The following is a 17,231-nucleotide window of genomic DNA, read 5'->3' on the forward strand; positions in this document are numbered from 1 at the left end:
CAGGAAACGTGGGAAACAGCTGCTTCCTCTGTTTACTGAGTGCATTCACCATCTACACACATGAGGTTAGCTTTAGATACGTTTCTTCCAGTTAACACATTGACTGCCAGAGTTAAAACACCAGCCATAGCTGCCTGTGCCAGCCATTTTTGAGCTTTCTGGCCAGTCTATCTAGGCCCACAGAACATTTTGTGCTAGGACTATGAACACATGGAATACCTCAAAACAAAGATCAGAATCTCTACTTTCGCCAGGAAAAAAAGTGAGTTCCTAGCATGTTCTGTTCTTTAGCTATTGGCAGTTGAATATAGCTTGGTTTCACCAAAATCAGCTATCTGGATCTAGAAGCTGAGATAATGAGGCTTTTGTGAAACATTCTCTCTCAGGCAGAACAGTGATTAGACCCTTATATTTTCACCTTCAGTGACACATTACTGACATCAGACATCTGCACAGTTGTTGTTTTCAAACTAACAACACTGAGAAAGTGCTTTTGAATATACTTTTATATAGCTTTTTCACATCAACGTTTATCAACATGTGTCTTGTTGATAAACAAATCTCAAGCTCATTTCAACGTTTTTCTTTTCAAAGTTATAAGATCAAAAGAAGTGTGTGTGTGTGTGTGTGTGTGTGTGTGTGTGTGTGTGTGTGTGTGTGTGTGTGTGTGTGTGTGTGTGTGTGTGTGTGTGTGTGTGTGTGTGTGTGTCAAGACTTGGCATTATCTGTGCCAATTGTTTGAGTTTGTTTTACACACCATTATAATTTCACACACACACACACACACACACACACACACACGCACACACAGGGAGAGATTTTGCACTGTCCCCCTCTGGTGGTCAAAATAAATCCCTACATTGTGACACATCCATCCATCCAATACAGACATATTGATGCCCCCTGATAGAAACCATATAGACATATAGACTGTATGCAAGGTAAGTGAGGAGGAATTATTTTCTGTGAATGCCATGCAGACAAGCACTGAGATCCAGATAGCATCTATGACATAAAACCAAGCAAAATCAGAAAATGTTTGACTTTTTAGATAGTGAAACAGTTTTATATACAGCCTTATTTTTATCACAACACCCAATTACTGAATATCAGTCCCCCATAACTCTTGATTGTGTGCAAATGGAACTAAATGGACCCATAGGGTTGACAGTAATGGTCAAATAGGGCTAGCTATGTATGTGTCTTTCTATATTCTATGTCCAGGTTTTCTTCAGATTAGGATACTGATTTCACTGGTTCCATTTGTGCACACAAGACCTGCTAGTTTGCAATTGTATATCTATGATATAAAACCAACAGTCTACAGAACCCAATTACTGAATATCAGTCCCCCATAACTCTTGATTGTGTGCAAATGGAACTAAATGGACCCGTAGGGTTGACAGTAATGGTCAAATAGGGCTAGCTATGTATGTGTCTGTCTATATTCTATGTCCAGGTTTTCTTCAGATTAGGATACTGATTTCACTGGTTCCATTTGTGCACACAAGACCTGCTAGTTTGCAATTGTATATCTATGATATAAAACCAACAGTCTACAGAAAAAGTTTGAAACGACTCAGGCAGACACATTTGAACACTTTATATGTCTTTCAAGTACAAAATGGAGTACAACATACAAAGTACAACATACAAAAAACATACAAAAAATACAATATATCATCATTGTGTGTTTTGCTGGCCAGCACATCAATGTCTCCTCAGATCGCTCAGGGTGGAGGTGGTCCCCGTGAGGGTCTGAGGACGTGATGGCATAGATGTCTTTCACCGACAAAGATGGCATCACGCACTCAGATCCCTTGGGGCAGTGAGAAACATTAGCAGCACATTCACTGCCAACTGTTGGCTGGCTCAGAGCATAATAAATCAAAGTCAAAATAAATACAAAATGAAAATAAAACAAACAAATACAATCAAAATGATTCAATAATACTTCTCCTTAGTATGGTAATCAATCGCTCAGGGCGGAGGTGGTCCCCGTGAGGGTCTGAGGACGTGATGGCATAGATGTCTTTCACCGACAAAGATGGCATCACGCACTCAGATCCCTTGGGGCAGTGAGAAACATTAGCAGCACATTCACTGCCAACTGTTGGCTGGCTCAGAGCATAATAAATCAAAGTCAAAATAAATACAAAATGAAAATAAAACAAACAAATACAATCAAAATGATTCAATAATACTTCTCCTTAGTATGGTAATCAAGGTAGCAATCAATAACATGGAGGGGTACCAAACAGCTTTTGCACTGATACCTTGTCTCACTCCGCTCTCCCCTCCTGGTGCAAACTCTGCACCATTTTGTTGGGTGCTTGTTTTTGGCAGTGGGGGGACAATAGACAAGCTCATGGACTTTCATATCGCCACTCAATCGGTCACAAGGTTCGCGACTTCTTGGTGCATAAGGACGCAGGGGGGGGGCAGGGGGGGGCGGAGAGGCCGGGGGACGGCAGGGGCGGGCAGGATGAGGCTGCTGGTGAGGCTGCTGCTGGTGAGGTTGCTGCTGGTGAGGTTGCTGCTGACAGGCGGCCGGGGGGGGGACAGGCGGGTCTGCTGGGACAGGGGCATGTCTCACAGCGGTCCAAGACTTGACAACGCTGAGGATGAAGTCATACATGCACTTACAGTCGCCACCTGGATTCCTTGTGTTGTAGAGTACGAATGCGTTGTACATTGCGATTTGGAATAAATAGACCACAAACTTGCTGCTCCACTTGGCTGTCTTCCTGATGAAGGGATAATAGCTTAGGTTTTGGTCTAGTCGGTCAACTGCATTCATACTCTTGTTGTATTCAAGGACACAAACTGGCTTCTCCTGTGGCACTTTGTCGCTGTGTTTTTTCTGCCTCACCATCTGGGTGCCCATCTCATCCTTGTGCTGGGTTGTGATCAATCGAACGATGCGTTTGTCTCGCCAGGCCAATAACATCACTTTGCCATTGTGAAGCATCTTACGTTGTCCCACTTTCAGGCTGGACATCGTCACATCCCTCATGGCTTGTGGTTCTCCTCTTTTTAGCCTCATGGTACCACAGGCATGGGTGTTCTTCTCAAGGAGGAGTTCATACAGCTTCACGGAGTTATAATAGTTGTCCATGAACAACGAAAACCCGTACCCTGTAAGACCCTGCAACAGAAAGATGACTGTGTCTGGTAGGGAAGAGTACTGTCCAGAATATGGCTTCATTGAGTAGCAGTACCCCGTTCCAGAATCGCACAGAATGTAGGACTTTATTCCATACTTGGTGGGCTTCATTGGGTTGTACACTCTGAAGGATAGGCGTCCCCTCCACAAAAGCATCCCCTCATCGATGCTGATGTTACGACCTGGAACAAACATCTGCTTGAATTTGTCTGTCAGGTACAGCAAGACCGGGTTGATTTTACAAAGCCTGTCGACAACAGCAACCTCACCAGCAGCTTCGGCGGCGGCAGCGGCGGCGGCGTGAGCGGCAGCGTCAGCCTCATTGTTGGTGAAGTGGAGAAACCGCCAGATGATCTGGAACCTGTTGCGTGGCATCTTTTTGCCGAAGAACGAAGTGAGTACAGGGTCATCGGTCGACCAATAGTACTCTAGTACAGGCTTTCGAACAAGGCCAGTGAGGAACAACAGGGCCAAAAAGTTTTTCAGCTCCCCCACTGAAACCGCTTTCCAGTCCTTCACCCTGCTTTGTGGATGCTGCGCCACTTCTTCTTCACTCCTGGCCTGGATGAACACGTCAGCATAGTGGTTGGTCTGCTCTACTATCATCCCTAGCAGCTCATCAGTGAGGAAAAGTGAAAGAAAGTCTACAGGCATGGTGGAATGTAGCTCCGCCGCAGCATTTCTAGGACCCGGACTAGCAGTGAAAGGGATGTCCTCCCTAGGTTCCCAATCTGTGTCCTTCCACACAGGCTCTACAGCTGACGGCCTCCCACCATGTCCTGTGAATTACAGAAATACACAATTACCATAAAATACATCTTTTTTGTTTGTGTGGCAGTGTTGATTTATATGAAAATATGACTAAAACTAAATGGACTTTTATTCAACAGACTATGACTAAAACTGAATCAAAATGTACTGTCAAAATCATGTTGTTGTGGTACATGATTTTGTGACATTTATCATTGCAGAGTGGGGTTTTAGCGAGGGCTGGCTCTGTATGTGCTTGTCTATATTGTATGTCCAGATTATGACACTATGTGGAATTGTATTCAACAGACTATGACTAAAACTGAATCAAAATGTACTGTCAAAATCATGTTGTGTGGTACAGCTGTGAAAACTGTCTCACCTCTTTTACGCCCGTCACGTGGTACTGCGGTTGAAGGTGATGGTCCCGTTTCCTCCACATCCATCATGCCTGAAATCATAGTAAAACATAAAATAGTTTGGTAAATAAGATATACAATTATATTCACTGCCAGCATGGCAACTTTAGAATGAATGACATGTATCATGTCATGAATGACATGGGCTGGCTCTGTATGTGTTTGTTGTATGATGTACTGTCAAAATCCTGTTGTGTGGTACAGCTGTGAAAACTGTCTCACCTCTTTCACGGCGGACACTTGGTACTGCGGTTGAACATGATGGTCCTGCTTCCTCCACATCCATCATGTCTGAAATCACAGTAAAACATAAAATAGTTTGGTAAATAAGATATACAATTATATTCACTGGTGGTGGTGCATTACTTTGTGCAACTTAGAATGAATGACATGTATCATTGCAGAGTGTGGTTTTTAGCCAGGGCTGGCTCTGTATGTGTTTGTCTATATTGTATGACCAGATTATATGTATGACACTGTGTCAAACACAAACAGAGTTTAGCCCTAAATGACCAAATACAGTAGCCTGGTTAGGCAAGGCTACCATTACAGTACGATGTGTACAAATGGAACCAAATGGACACGTGATGAAGAAAATGGCATCTATAAAAACCAACTGTCTAATGAAAATGTTTGAAACAGACTTACCATTCCTAGCAGACTGTGTAGGCCTATGATGAGATGACGACGCCATTGCTTCATCAGACTCATCTTCGTCGTCTGAAAGTAAACAAGATCAAACACTGTTGATGTTGTGGACATAAGGGGACCTTTGATGAAATTTATTATGATGGTGGGGGCCTCGGTGCACCTGGCCTCCACCCCAAAAACTAAAGCCATCAAAGGGATTTGAAAATCATTGTTGACATGTCCTCATGTGACCCACAACACTACAAAAGACTTTGTTGACATGGCCTCATGTCGACCCCCAACAAAATCAAAACATTTGTTGTCATGACATGACATGACCTCTTCCCTTTGAAGTATGCCACCCCCCCCCCCCCCCAAAAAAAACCCCAGATCTACAAGTCAACAAATTCATAGGCTACATCGTCAACATATTCAAATAAATCACATGCATATAAATAGATACAGAATAAAATAAATACATATTTTATAACTGGCTGACCCAGAGTGCAATATCCTAGAAATCCACACCGGGCTTCTACATTGTCCATATATAAATAAGGTGTTACACACACCTCCAGTTGTTAGAGGCCCAGTCAAACAATTTGTCTAAAAAGGATGAAACCATTCATAGGTATTCAATTCATCAAAATATAAAATGGCACCATTCAATGATCATAACAAGATAAAAGCACTACGTTGTGATGCGATTGAATGGTTTGGTGCCATTTTATATGTTGATATAAGTAAGTAGTGCCCCACAGACTTTATACAAATATCAGGTAAAACATAGCCGATTTACAATCTCACAACGCGTCGCAGCGCGAGGCGTTGTGAGCTTGTAGATCTGCTATTTTCAGAGTACAACCATAAGGTAAAATATGATAAAAAAAAAAGATATATATATATATAGGATATTCTTACCACTGGTAAACGGATCCAGACAATGTTTCCTTGGGCTTGGCTCGCTTGGCTCCCAGCTGCCAGAACAATCCGAATCGGAGCTCTCTTCACCGTCAGTAGTGTCTGGTTCTGGGCGATATGACACGGTCCTCGGAGTCGGTCTTTTGCTACGACGCAATCGGTGCCCGGGATCGGGGTCTGGTACCGGTGGGTTCGTGTCCTCCTCAGGCTCAGATACCTCCGCAGGTGGTGGGGGAGGTGGTGGGGGGGGTGGTTGCTTCTTAGGCCTCCGTGGTCGTTGCCGCCCGCGCCGGGGGACGGTCGAAGACACCGATGTCTCCTCAGATCCCTGGGGAGCAGTCTTCGCCTCCTCGGATCCCTCCAATGGCGGAGGTGGTCGCGGCGGAGGTGGTCGCGGCGGAGGTGGTCGCCACGAGGGTTCTGCTGACGTGAAGACATAGGTATCTTTCACCAATAGAGATGGCTTCACGTCAATAGATCCCTCGGGGGTAGTGAGAGACGCCGCCTGCTTCACCTCCTTGGAGCCCCCAGCTAGTGGCGAAGGTGGTCGCGGGGGAGCGGTGAAAGACGCCACCGCCGACGGCTTCTTCTCAGGTCGTCGTGGTTCCTCCACAGGTCGTGATGGTGGTCCCGGTGGTGATGGGGGTCCCGGGGGAGCAGTGAAGGACATTGTCTCCAAAATAGTTCTTTGGGTCGGGTCTCTCCGAGGCCATTTGGCCTTGCTTTTTCTTCGCATCTCGCCTAAAAACTATACTCCCGAGTCCGACTCCCACCTATAAATATGTACACCTAACTCTCACCTATATATCTATGTACTACTATACTATATAAACGTCTTACTCTCACCTATATATATATATCTTGCACCTCTCCTAACTTTACCAAACTAACTAACTAACTAACGATCGCTTGCTCTTTCTCTGTCTCTCAGTCGCTGTCTCTCGCTCTCTCTCACTCTATTTCTCTGTCCGTCCGTCTCTGCTCACTGTTTGTTTAGAATGCCACAGGGACTGTTGTTCTGCACCCGGATTTGTAATGTTTTGCTCAGATCATGTGACTTTTGCGATCATGTGACTTTTCTTTTGTCGTAGAAGCTTAATATTAATACACAGGTTGTGGAAGATTGCAATCTACCTTATACCAATGAAAAGACCTAATATCGAGTTAACTCGATCTAGGCAGTCAAGCGCTGGATTCTTAATATCGAGATAACTCGATCTAGGCAGTCAATGTGTTAAGAGGGAGTTTTTCGTTGCCACTGTCGGAAAATTGCTTGCTCAGGGTGGGACAATGTCGGGTCTCTGCTCTGCATGTAAAATGTCTTGAGACAACTTGTTGTGATTTGACAATACAATTGAATTGAATTGAAATTTAGATGACGAGATCATTTAAGGACAGCTATTATATTTATGTAATCTGCTGTAGGAAAAGCGTCTTTTCATGCCCTGGAATACAATAATTCTCCTGCATAGTGCAGGAAGCCTGCAGTTTAGGTAAACATTAATTTAGTGAATTCAGTGTGTCTAAAAATGTATTCACTTAAAGGGCAAGACCACTTTGGTAGAGGTTTGGGTTGTGTAGTTACCTTGCCATGATGTAACTCCAAAGATGGACAAGAAATCAAAAATAATTGCTCCATTGATTAGAAATTGATCATTCACACAACCCAAACCTCTACCAAAGTGGTCTTGCCCTTTAAGGCTTTCTTGTTTTTGTCTATCTATGGAGTAACAGACAATTTATCTCTCTCTCTCTCTCTCTCTCTCTCTCTCTCTCTCTCTCTCTCTCTCTCTCTCTCTCTCTCTCTCTCTGCACAAACAACCCCTCCCTCCTCATCAGTCAGACGCAAGACCATATTGAGGCAGAGAGAGAAAAGATTCCAGTTGTTTGCTGTTGAGAAAGAGAGAGAGAGGGAACGTTTGCATGTACGCAATAACGACATATGGCAAACAAGAGACAGACAGACAGGAGATGGACATTTTGCTGTTAAAACTTCTGAAAAGAGTGAGTAAAATGTATTTTCTTTCTATTCTAAAACCACACAAATAGGTGCATGTCAAGTTAAAGTGATAATCATAGTAATAATAATAAAATGTTAAATACTTGGGCTGTGAGTTATTTGCAAGGTTGACAACAGAAAGGAGAGACAGAGAACAACATTGCATTTGAGTAAAAGAGGACAGATTGTCCTCAGTTCTGTTCACAGCAACGCTCGATTTATACGGCAGTGTCAAGTACTGAAAATAGCAGATGTACAAGCTCACATCGCAACTGTGAAATCTACAGCTTGTAGATCGGCTGTATTCATCTCTTAGCATGTGTTGCCATGTGACACCATCATACATCATTGTCACAATGGTCTGAAATTCTCTGTATAAAGTCATCAGCCAAGAATGTGTTTCCTGTTACTTCTCACTGTGTGTGTGTGTGTGTGTGTGTGTGTGTGTGTGTGTGTGTGTGTGTGTGTGTGTGTGTGTGTGTGTGTGTGTGTGTGTGTGTGTGTGCGCGCGCGCGCGCGTGCTATGACAGCCCTGTATTGAGACGTATGTTACAGACAGATTGTTGATCTGTGTGTGCAGGGTGGTCTGGGTAGGAATGGCCAGGAATAGACCCATAAGGGTCCATTTGGTTCCATGAGTGTACAAATGGAACCAAATGGACCCTTACAGATCTGTAACTCTGAGAGTGTGCAAATGAAACCAAATGGCTCCATACAGATCTGTAACTCTGAGAGTGTACAAATGGAACCAAATTATTTTCACGCAGGAACACAGTCAGACACACAGATCGTTTCTGTATCCGCTCTAGATCCAGATCTGTTCTCATGTCTTTTCACCTCCTCTGGATTGGTTATCATGTCTTTTCACCTCCTCTTGATTGGTTCTCATGTTTCTGAACTGTGAATGTTTTTTTGTGACCAGCCAATGGTCTGAGAGGCGGAGAGGAGAGGGAATTATGTTTTTTAAGAGAGGAGGTCTTGAAAGTTGCCATCGGGGCAAAAAAAGGAATATAAAGCCCACTTTACATCACAATATTTCAAGCATTACCAGTGTTTCATCCCAGTAAAGAATAATGATACATTTGCCCCGTTGCACAGTATGCAACAGTTACTTTTCTATTGCCCACAGTGGTCTAAATTACTGTAAAAGAGGTGCATTGCAACGTGTTGTGAACTTGTAGATCAGCTTTTTTTTGCCAAATGAATAGTGAGGCTAGGATTGATGTGGTTCAGACATGCTGAATAATAGAATGGAGTTTTTCTTCCCCTACATCGCACACACACGCACGCACGCACGCACGCACGCACGCACGCACGCACGCACGCACGTACACACGCACACACACACACACACACACACACACACACACACACACACACACACACACACACACACACACACACCAACCCACACACACACACACACACACACACACACACACACACACACACACACACACACACACACACACACACACACACACACACACACACACACATATTCAATACTGTACACATCTGGATATCATTATTTTTACACCCACACACAGAGGAATGTTGTTTCAGAGTCACCCCCTCCCTATTCGCTCCCCCAGAATGTATCAACATCACTTCAGTTTAACAATTTAGACCCTCTATACTTGCACTGTACTTGGTGCGTTCTATCCTCCATCTACTACATCACATCTCTAGCAAGGCGTTGTGAGCTTGTAGATCGGCTATTTTTGGGGAATGTTCCCCTCCAGATTAGGGATGCTGGGGTCCAAATCTAGTATAAAGTTATTTTCAATCAATCCTAAAGGAAACGAATATTCTTTCAAGTTTTCCTCGTGACATACTTTATCTTAAGAGTGAGTCGCTGTCTGTCTTTCCTACACTGTCTCCATCTCAGCTTGCATACTGTCTGTCTCTCCTACAATGTCTCTCCTGACAGTGTAGGAGAGACAGACAGTATGCAAGCTGAGAGGGAGACAGTGTAGGAGAGACAGACAGTAGGAAAGCTGAGAGGGAGACAGTGTAGGAGAGACAGACAGAATGCGAGCTGAGAGACAGAGAGTGTAGGAGAGACAGACAGCATACGAGCTGAGAGGGAGACAGTGTAGGAGAGACAGACATCATGCGAGCTGAGAGGGAGACAGTGTAGGAGAGACAGACATCATGCGAGCTGAGAGGGAGATAGTGTAGGAGAGACAGACATCATGCGAGCTGAGAGGGAGACAGTGTAGGAGAGACAGACAGCATGCGAGCTGAGAGGGAGACAGTGTAGGAGAGACAGTGTAATGATTTTATTTCTCTAGGTCATTCAAAGTCTGGTCAGATGATGTGGATGAGAGAAGTTCATAGGAAAATACCAGGTGATGTCTCAGTTGTAGCAGCAAAGAAGAGGAGCGATCGATCGGGAACACATTAAGTCTCAAACAAGCGTCCAAGGTTAACATGTTCAAATGTATTGAAAGACAGACAGTCGTATATATACATACAAGTTCAATGTGGAACATCCCATTTGAGGCGGTCTCAAATGGACGATTTAAACTGATTGCAATCAAGGAAGCCTCTCTATATGTGTATTGTGATCTGGGGTGCAAAAGTTCATGGTTAGGTGGTTAGCGGAACACGCAGCATCTAAGGCCCACAGACATCCTGTCTGTTAAGGTAGCAGGATGTGCCGTGGTTACAGAAGGCCACTTCTTCTTCTTCTTCTTCTTCTTGCACAAGCGCTAAAGCCTCTTGTGCGTTGCAGGGTGCAAATGGCCTCCCCGTTGATTTCGCTGGAAGATGAACATCTGGTCCTTGTAGATGACCGTGTTCTTCTGCAAACTTGTTAATGTTTCTACACAAATTGCTTAACACTAATTGATTAAGCTGAGATAAGAGAGGACGCAAACTTTCTGAAGTTCCCTAAACTCAGAGGACACAAACTTTGTGAAGTTCCCTAAATTTAGTACACTACTACGTTTACAATAAGAGAAGGTGCATGGGCTTTCAGAGACATGTTAAAGGTTGACTAAGGTCACACGCATGCAATAATTATGATAACAGGTGTGTTATTCACACCCATTGTATAATATTCACTACAGACAGACAGCATACGAGCTGAGAGGGAGACAGTATGCAAGCTGAGAGGGAGACAGTGTAGGAGAGACAGACAGACAGACAGACAAATATTATTATTATTATTATTATTATTTTTATTATTATTATCTGACAGGAAACATTTCTGGTAGAAAGGCTTTCTTTTTTGTGGTGTTAAGGTTTAGGCATATTTTTTTGGATAAGGTTAGGTTTAGACATCGTTGTAAAATCACAACAAAATAATTGCACCAATTCACCTTATTCCTGGCCCTTCTCCAGGGCGGAACCATTTCCCTTTTCAGCTGCTTCATTCAACATCTGGTCATTTCCTCCCTAATAGGCTACAGGTGTAATGCAGGAGATCAGTGTGTTTGCCAGATTAACAAGCTGCAGGTCTAAGGCCTGGCTCACAAACATAAGTAAAAAGTGCTTCATGCTTCAGGCATATTTCATTGGGGGGGGGGGGGGGGGGGGGGGGTGAAGCCGTTTCAATTCATTAGCTATGGAAGTCACATGGTTTTGAAGCGCTGACTTGTCGCATAGCTTCATGGCTTCACCCCCCCTCCTTTGCGACAAGTCAGCGCTTCAAAACCACACTGTTAACCCGGAGAAGTTCAATAAACTTAAAAAAATTTAGGAAACTGGTTGCATCTAAAACAGTTGAGTTATGTGATTGAAAAACTTGAGTCATATTCAACTCAAAAAAAATATGTTTCCTGCACTTGAAGCATTTAAGTTGTATAAACTAAATGCCAAGTTGACTTAACTTAAAAACCTTTGTACTAATAACTAAGAATGTTAAGTTCAATGCACTAAGTTGAAAAGTTATTTTAACTTAAAAACCTTTGTACTAATAACTAAGAATGTTAAGTTCAATGCACTAAGTTGCAAAGTTATTTTAACTTAAAAATCGTTGTACTAATAACTAAGAATGTTAAGTTCAATGCACTAAGTTGCAAAGTTATTTGAACTTAAAAAACCTTTGTACTAATAACTAAGAATGCAAAGTTAATTATTCAAAACATTACTCCACTTAGCATCTTAAATAAAATAAGCAAATACACAATATGACATTGACTTTGTTTATTTCAACCATTGAACTTTGGTTTCAAAATGTTCAGCTTACCCCCTCCCCCCAACTTCAACAACTTCCAGCATTTTTTTTACGTTTTAACAGTGCATGGCAAAAAAAACATCTGCCCTTCATGTCCTGGGTTAGGACATTACATTTTCACATAAAACATGACATCATTGTGCTGTTGAACAAAATGCACGTATAGTGCTTAAACATCTGAACAGTATTATGGTCAATATTTCAATGAATCACACTCCATGGTTTGATATTGTTGCTGTCGGTTGGAAGCCTCATTTGTCCAAAACTTTAATAGTAAGAGCACATTTTAAAATATTGAAAATAGCTGTACAAGCTCACAGTGCCGATGTGTGATTAAAGATGATGATGATATGGGCATACAAGGTTTCTGCCCGACAGCAGCAATATGTTACACTCTGTTTAAATGGTGCTCAACAGAACAGGTGACTTCAAATGGACGAACATTAATGGAACAAGCTTAAGGCAAAATGTACACAAAATACAAAAAATGTTTTATACACATACAGTATGCTGCAGCCTACATGAATAAGTCATGCACAAATAGTACACACACATACAGACTTATTGGATAACATGTCAAATTGGTTTGGGTTACTTTGATGCATTCTGGATTGTCATATTGTACTCTAATCAATGTGTATGTACCACACTATATGAGCATTTACTTTGTGTGTACTTTGTGTATACAGAATATAAAATAAAGCACACCGTAAACAGTACAGCAAACATTCTAAAAGTTTAACAGTATACTACTGCTAAAGATAAAGTGCTTTGTTTAGAACTATTTACAAGCCTTTACATTGTCAGCTGATCTTTGAATAACACTTAAGGCTGAAGATAAAGTGCTTAGTTATGAACTATTTGAACCCCTTTTATACTGTCAGCTGATCTTTGCATAACTCTTTGAAGGTAATTGGAAAAACACCAAAAGGAAAACTAAGGAAACAAAACAAAAACATTAAATCAGAGCAATTCTTCAAGTTGATTAGTGTTGATTTCTGTATTCCTCTTGCACTTTTTCTGACATGGCTTTGTTCAACACGTCACTTTTGTGCATGGGAATAATGGGGACATACGCAACTGTTTTTTTCCCCTTTTTCACAACAAATTCTAGTGGGTTTACCAGTGGAAACTCTCTGCATACATAGGCTGCTCTCTTTTTAGTAGTTCCTAGGGGTCCTGCTTTAGCACACAATGCTATCATGTTACTTTCTGACACAGGACTAGTAACCTCTTTCACAATGGTTTCATCCATGTCTGGATAATATGTCTTCAAGACAGCCTTCACTCTGTTATGCAGAAGTGGCTCTGACAGCTTATTGAATTGACAAAGCTGTTGTACTATTTCTTGCACAGAACTCTCTGGTATGTGCAGAACTGCGTGCATCTTTAACAGAAGTGATGCTAGGTTGTGCGTAAGCTGGTTTTCTAAATCACAAAGTTCTTTCTCACTAGCCTCTTCACTCACCTCTTCTAATTTCTCCATATCATCATCAACATCATTTGACAGCTGATCTTGTTCAGCGTCACTGTCATTGCTAACATAATCACAACCAATTATGGCTATATTAAACATCTTCCAGTTCTGTTCCCTGAGTTTTCTACTCTTGTGTGCTTTGAAAGTGCTGTGGACACTGCATTCATAGTCACAGTCCTTATAAGGGCACCTGACTTTATGGTTAACTTTTAAGTGTGCATTATACAGGTGAGCAAAGTATTCAGTCTCAGAACAAGACTCAGAAAAATCACATGAGGTAGGAAAACTTAACTGGAACATCTAAACATGGTTGCTGATCTGGAAGTTTGGTGTGAAGCCGGGATAAGTGCACTTTTAGTGCATTGAGTGATTCAAATGTACGGGGGTGCCAGTTCACTTCATGTTGCTCTAAAAGTGCAAAAGTATTCTACTGCTACAGACATGAAGTGGTTAGTTTTGAACCCATGTTTTATGCTTCCAGCTGATCTTGCAAGCTTCGAACCTTGGGTGGCAGCTCACTTCTACCCAAGTTGAGCATTACCTTTTGTATGAAGTTGCATGTATTTTTCATGCGCTTCGGGTAGTCAAGGTGCAGGGCATAAATCAGACCGAAAAGAAGACAGACGGCCTGAGGCAGGTTGGCCACCTCCATCACCATACTCCCTTCCAAGATGATCCCGACTTTGGATGGGTTGAGCTGCGGGCTTTCTGGATCGATGCAGAGGATTCCCACTGGTGTCTCACTGTACAGGGACATCTCACTTACATCCTAACACAGAAATAAATAAATGGACAAGGACAGGATATAATCATACCATTAGATAATGCTGTGAAAATATACCAGTAAGACTCCCTAATCGGGAGATAAGCGACCGTAGGTCACATGTATACAGAAGAGGGCTGTAACGGCGATTGGTTCCTAGTTGTGTGGGCAATGGCAGACCAAAAGCAAAGGTGTGCAGGCAAGAGCTGTTGGTGTGTGTGTGTGTGGTGTGGGAGAGAGAGTGTGTTTATAGGGGAAAGGAGGGATTGTTTGTGGGGGGCAAGCCCCCGAGTTACGGCATTTTATGTGAGCTGCAGTGGCAGGGGGTCTTCCACTGGGGGCGCCACCACTTTTGCATCCGTTCTGGAGCACCAGGAGTGGGTGGTCCCCGGGAATGCCCCGTGAGCAGCCCCGTTGGGGTGGTCATTTGGTAATTTGTCCACATGTGCTCATTTTTTACACTTGGGGGTCCCCGAGGCAGCTGGGGGTCCCTGGAGCTCCGGGGGTCCTTGGAGGGTGTAGTTTGGCAGGTAAGGAGTGTGTGTGCAAAATGTGGCATGGATCGGGGCAATGGGTGCGGAGATATGAGCAGGGTAAAAGTGTGACGTGTGTGACGGAGTGACGGAGCGACGGACGGACACCTGGAGCAGCTTTCTGTAGTAAGTGCGACCTAAGGTCGCAATAATGTAAAGAATTGCACAATATAAACCTGCACTAAAGTAATTCTTAAAAGGATTAATGCCATATTTGGATCTGTACATTACAAGTACCATACTTGTATCAAAACTGTGCATCAAATATGGTTCTATAACTTGGCATCTAAGGAACAGATAATGAAAATCTATATCAGTGTCATTTATTTTCGAGAAGTGCAGGGCTAACGTAATGAGGTGTAATGATCAGATTTGGTGCATGTATCTGCAAACACGCATGCAACGTTAATTATAAGATGGCCGATAAAAGTATTCTTTGGCCGATAAAATATAATCCTGTCGGCCATGGTGGCCGGCCCCCAAATTGTCTAGCCGAAACCCTGATATATACACCTGCAACATTTAAAACAAATTAAGTTACTTACGGAGCAAGTCTTGAAGAAGACAGCAGGATCGTCCCCTAAGATGACTGGCAACCCCCGGAGACAGACGGACCTGACATCTGTTGGCTCTGTGGTCTGGAAGACAGCGGATATAACACAAGTATATTAACCTTCAAATATGTTTATATGAACTTACCCCAAATTCACTGCATATTTTCAGGACTGGATAGTACATGAGTAGGTCAGAAAGGCAGAGGATAGAGGCAAAGAGATGAAACAAGAATAGAGCTAAGCAGAGACGGCGGGAGAAGACAGGATATGAGAAAAGGATACAGATGAATAAAAAAACAATTAAAGGGGGAAATGATAGAGAGAGATATGAGAATAGATGACATGAGAAGAAAAAAGTTTGCAAATGAAAAGGGAAAGTAGAGGAACAGAGATCAAGGGAAGAGGAAGTAGTGCAGACAACTCACCTTGGTCTGAAGTAAAAGCTCACACAGACGTTGTCCGGTGACACCTTTCTTCTTCCTGAAAAGGTCAATCAGCCTTGGGGACAACTGGTCAAGCGCTCCAAAGAAAAGGTCACGGAGATTTTTCCCCACCACCCTGTTGAACTCGCACCAAATCTGAAACAGAGCAAACATCATATAAGCCCATGGTCAAATAATCAAAAACTGTGACCCTCAGCTACATGATGATCCGTAAATTGGCACAAGCAAAAAAATATAATTATCAACAGAAATGTATTGTGTGCCATGCATAAATGCATTATTGAACATTAAATTTTGAAAACAAGGCTACAAAGTCCTATTTTGTAAATATTCAAAACTTACCTGGCTTTCTGTGAAAAGAGCTGGCCATCGCTGTACCATCTGGCTGATAGCAGGCGTTTCTGTGACTATTTCTTTTCTTCTAAAAGCAAAGGTCAGGTCCATCTGTTTCTTAACGAAGGGTCCACTTGGTTTCGTCTTCATCACTTCATTGAGGAGAGCCTGACGAGCTTCTTCCATTTTGTGGTCATCCAACCCCTCTGGATATTGAGGCAGGAAATTTAGCTCCCCTTTCCTTGCCTTCTTGATGCCTTTGTTGGGAGGTTCACGGTCAACATCACCATCTCTTCCACGTTTACCACCATTGACAGAGACATCAAGTCGACCCATCTGTCGCATTTTCTGTCTATAATTTCCCATCTTCCAAAACAGACTGCTCTGCCATCCTTTCCAGCCAATGCGTGCAGATCGTTGGGCAAGACACGGGTGTTTCTCTATTAAGGCTTTAGCAACGGCCACACGATCACTCTTGGAGGGGTATGGAGTAAATGCATACATGGTCTGAGCCAGTTTATCCAGAATATTATGTTTGAGCTCTTTTGTCACTTTGAGGTGGGTTTGATCCCTCATATACATCAGGTTACCTTGATTGAGTCTATAATCAACATCAACACCAAAATCGGGAATCTCAAATACCTCTGGCCAGTCTGACCTTCTACCTAGAGAGGAGTTGGACAGGATCTCTGTGTCTTCCTGGCTGCTTGTGTCTTCCTGGCTGCTTGTGTCTGCCTGCAGGATGATTGTGTCAATAGAAGTATCTAAGTTAGGTTCTTCAGTGGTTGTTGGTATTGGTACCAGCTCAATTACAGGGATGACTTGGATGGTTGGCTTCTCTGGGAGCTCAGCGAGATCGTTGAGGTTACACAGTTTGTTGTCCCAATCAGGGTCTTCATATAGTAAGGAGAAGTTGTAGTTTGCTTGGAGAGTGTTTTTGAGCCAGCCAATTAAATCTTCAAGTGTGCCAGGTCGTGGCGTCATTGTCAGCTTCCGTATATCTCCCGCCGAGAGTATGACCCTCATGGTTAATTTCTGTTGTACAGCCATCTGCGGT

General features: G+C 42.9%; 4 protein-coding genes across 11 annotated transcripts in view; 3 read left to right on the top strand and 1 right to left on the bottom strand.

Annotated features, from left to right (window-relative positions):
• Positions 1-17,231, top strand: part of LOC311042422 (NACHT, LRR and PYD domains-containing protein 3-like) — a 447,659-nt gene that overhangs the window by 401,694 nt on the left and 28,734 nt on the right. For 4 of the 8 annotated variants that reach the window (XM_084053148.1, XM_084053153.1, XM_084053152.1 and 1 more), the window contains exon 1: positions 7,768-7,890. The exons of 3 other annotated variants lie outside the window; for them this stretch is intronic. The gene's annotated coding sequence lies outside the window, so the exon portion shown is untranslated. Of the gene's footprint in view, positions 1-7,767; positions 7,891-17,231 lie in introns of those variants that run through there. One more of the 8 variants, XM_084053149.1, reaches the window with a different exon arrangement.
• Positions 1-17,231, top strand: part of LOC311042423 (NACHT, LRR and PYD domains-containing protein 3-like) — a 118,698-nt gene that overhangs the window by 72,758 nt on the left and 28,709 nt on the right. The window lies entirely within an intron of this gene.
• The window catches only part of LOC311038761 (protein NLRC3-like), a gene marked incomplete at its 5' end in the record, with an annotated part of 96,916 nt that overhangs the window by 50,975 nt on the left and 28,710 nt on the right, over positions 1-17,231 (top strand). The gene's annotated exons all lie outside the window — the stretch shown is intronic.
• LOC311041897 (piggyBac transposable element-derived protein 4-like) lies at positions 1,973-6,556 on the bottom strand (the record flags this gene model as incomplete). Its single annotated transcript, XM_084052379.1, has 5 exons — positions 1,973-2,008; positions 2,375-3,945; positions 4,558-4,626; positions 4,984-5,055; positions 5,887-6,556. 5 exons carry the CDS (start codon positions 6,554-6,556, stop codon positions 1,973-1,975), a joined length of 2,418 nt encoding a protein of 805 aa, XP_083908505.1.

The sequence above is a fragment of the Gymnoscopelus microlampas genome (assembly GCF_963454915.1).
Source record: "Gymnoscopelus microlampas genome assembly, chromosome: 3".
NCBI lineage: Eukaryota > Metazoa > Chordata > Actinopteri > Myctophiformes > Myctophidae > Gymnoscopelus > Gymnoscopelus microlampas.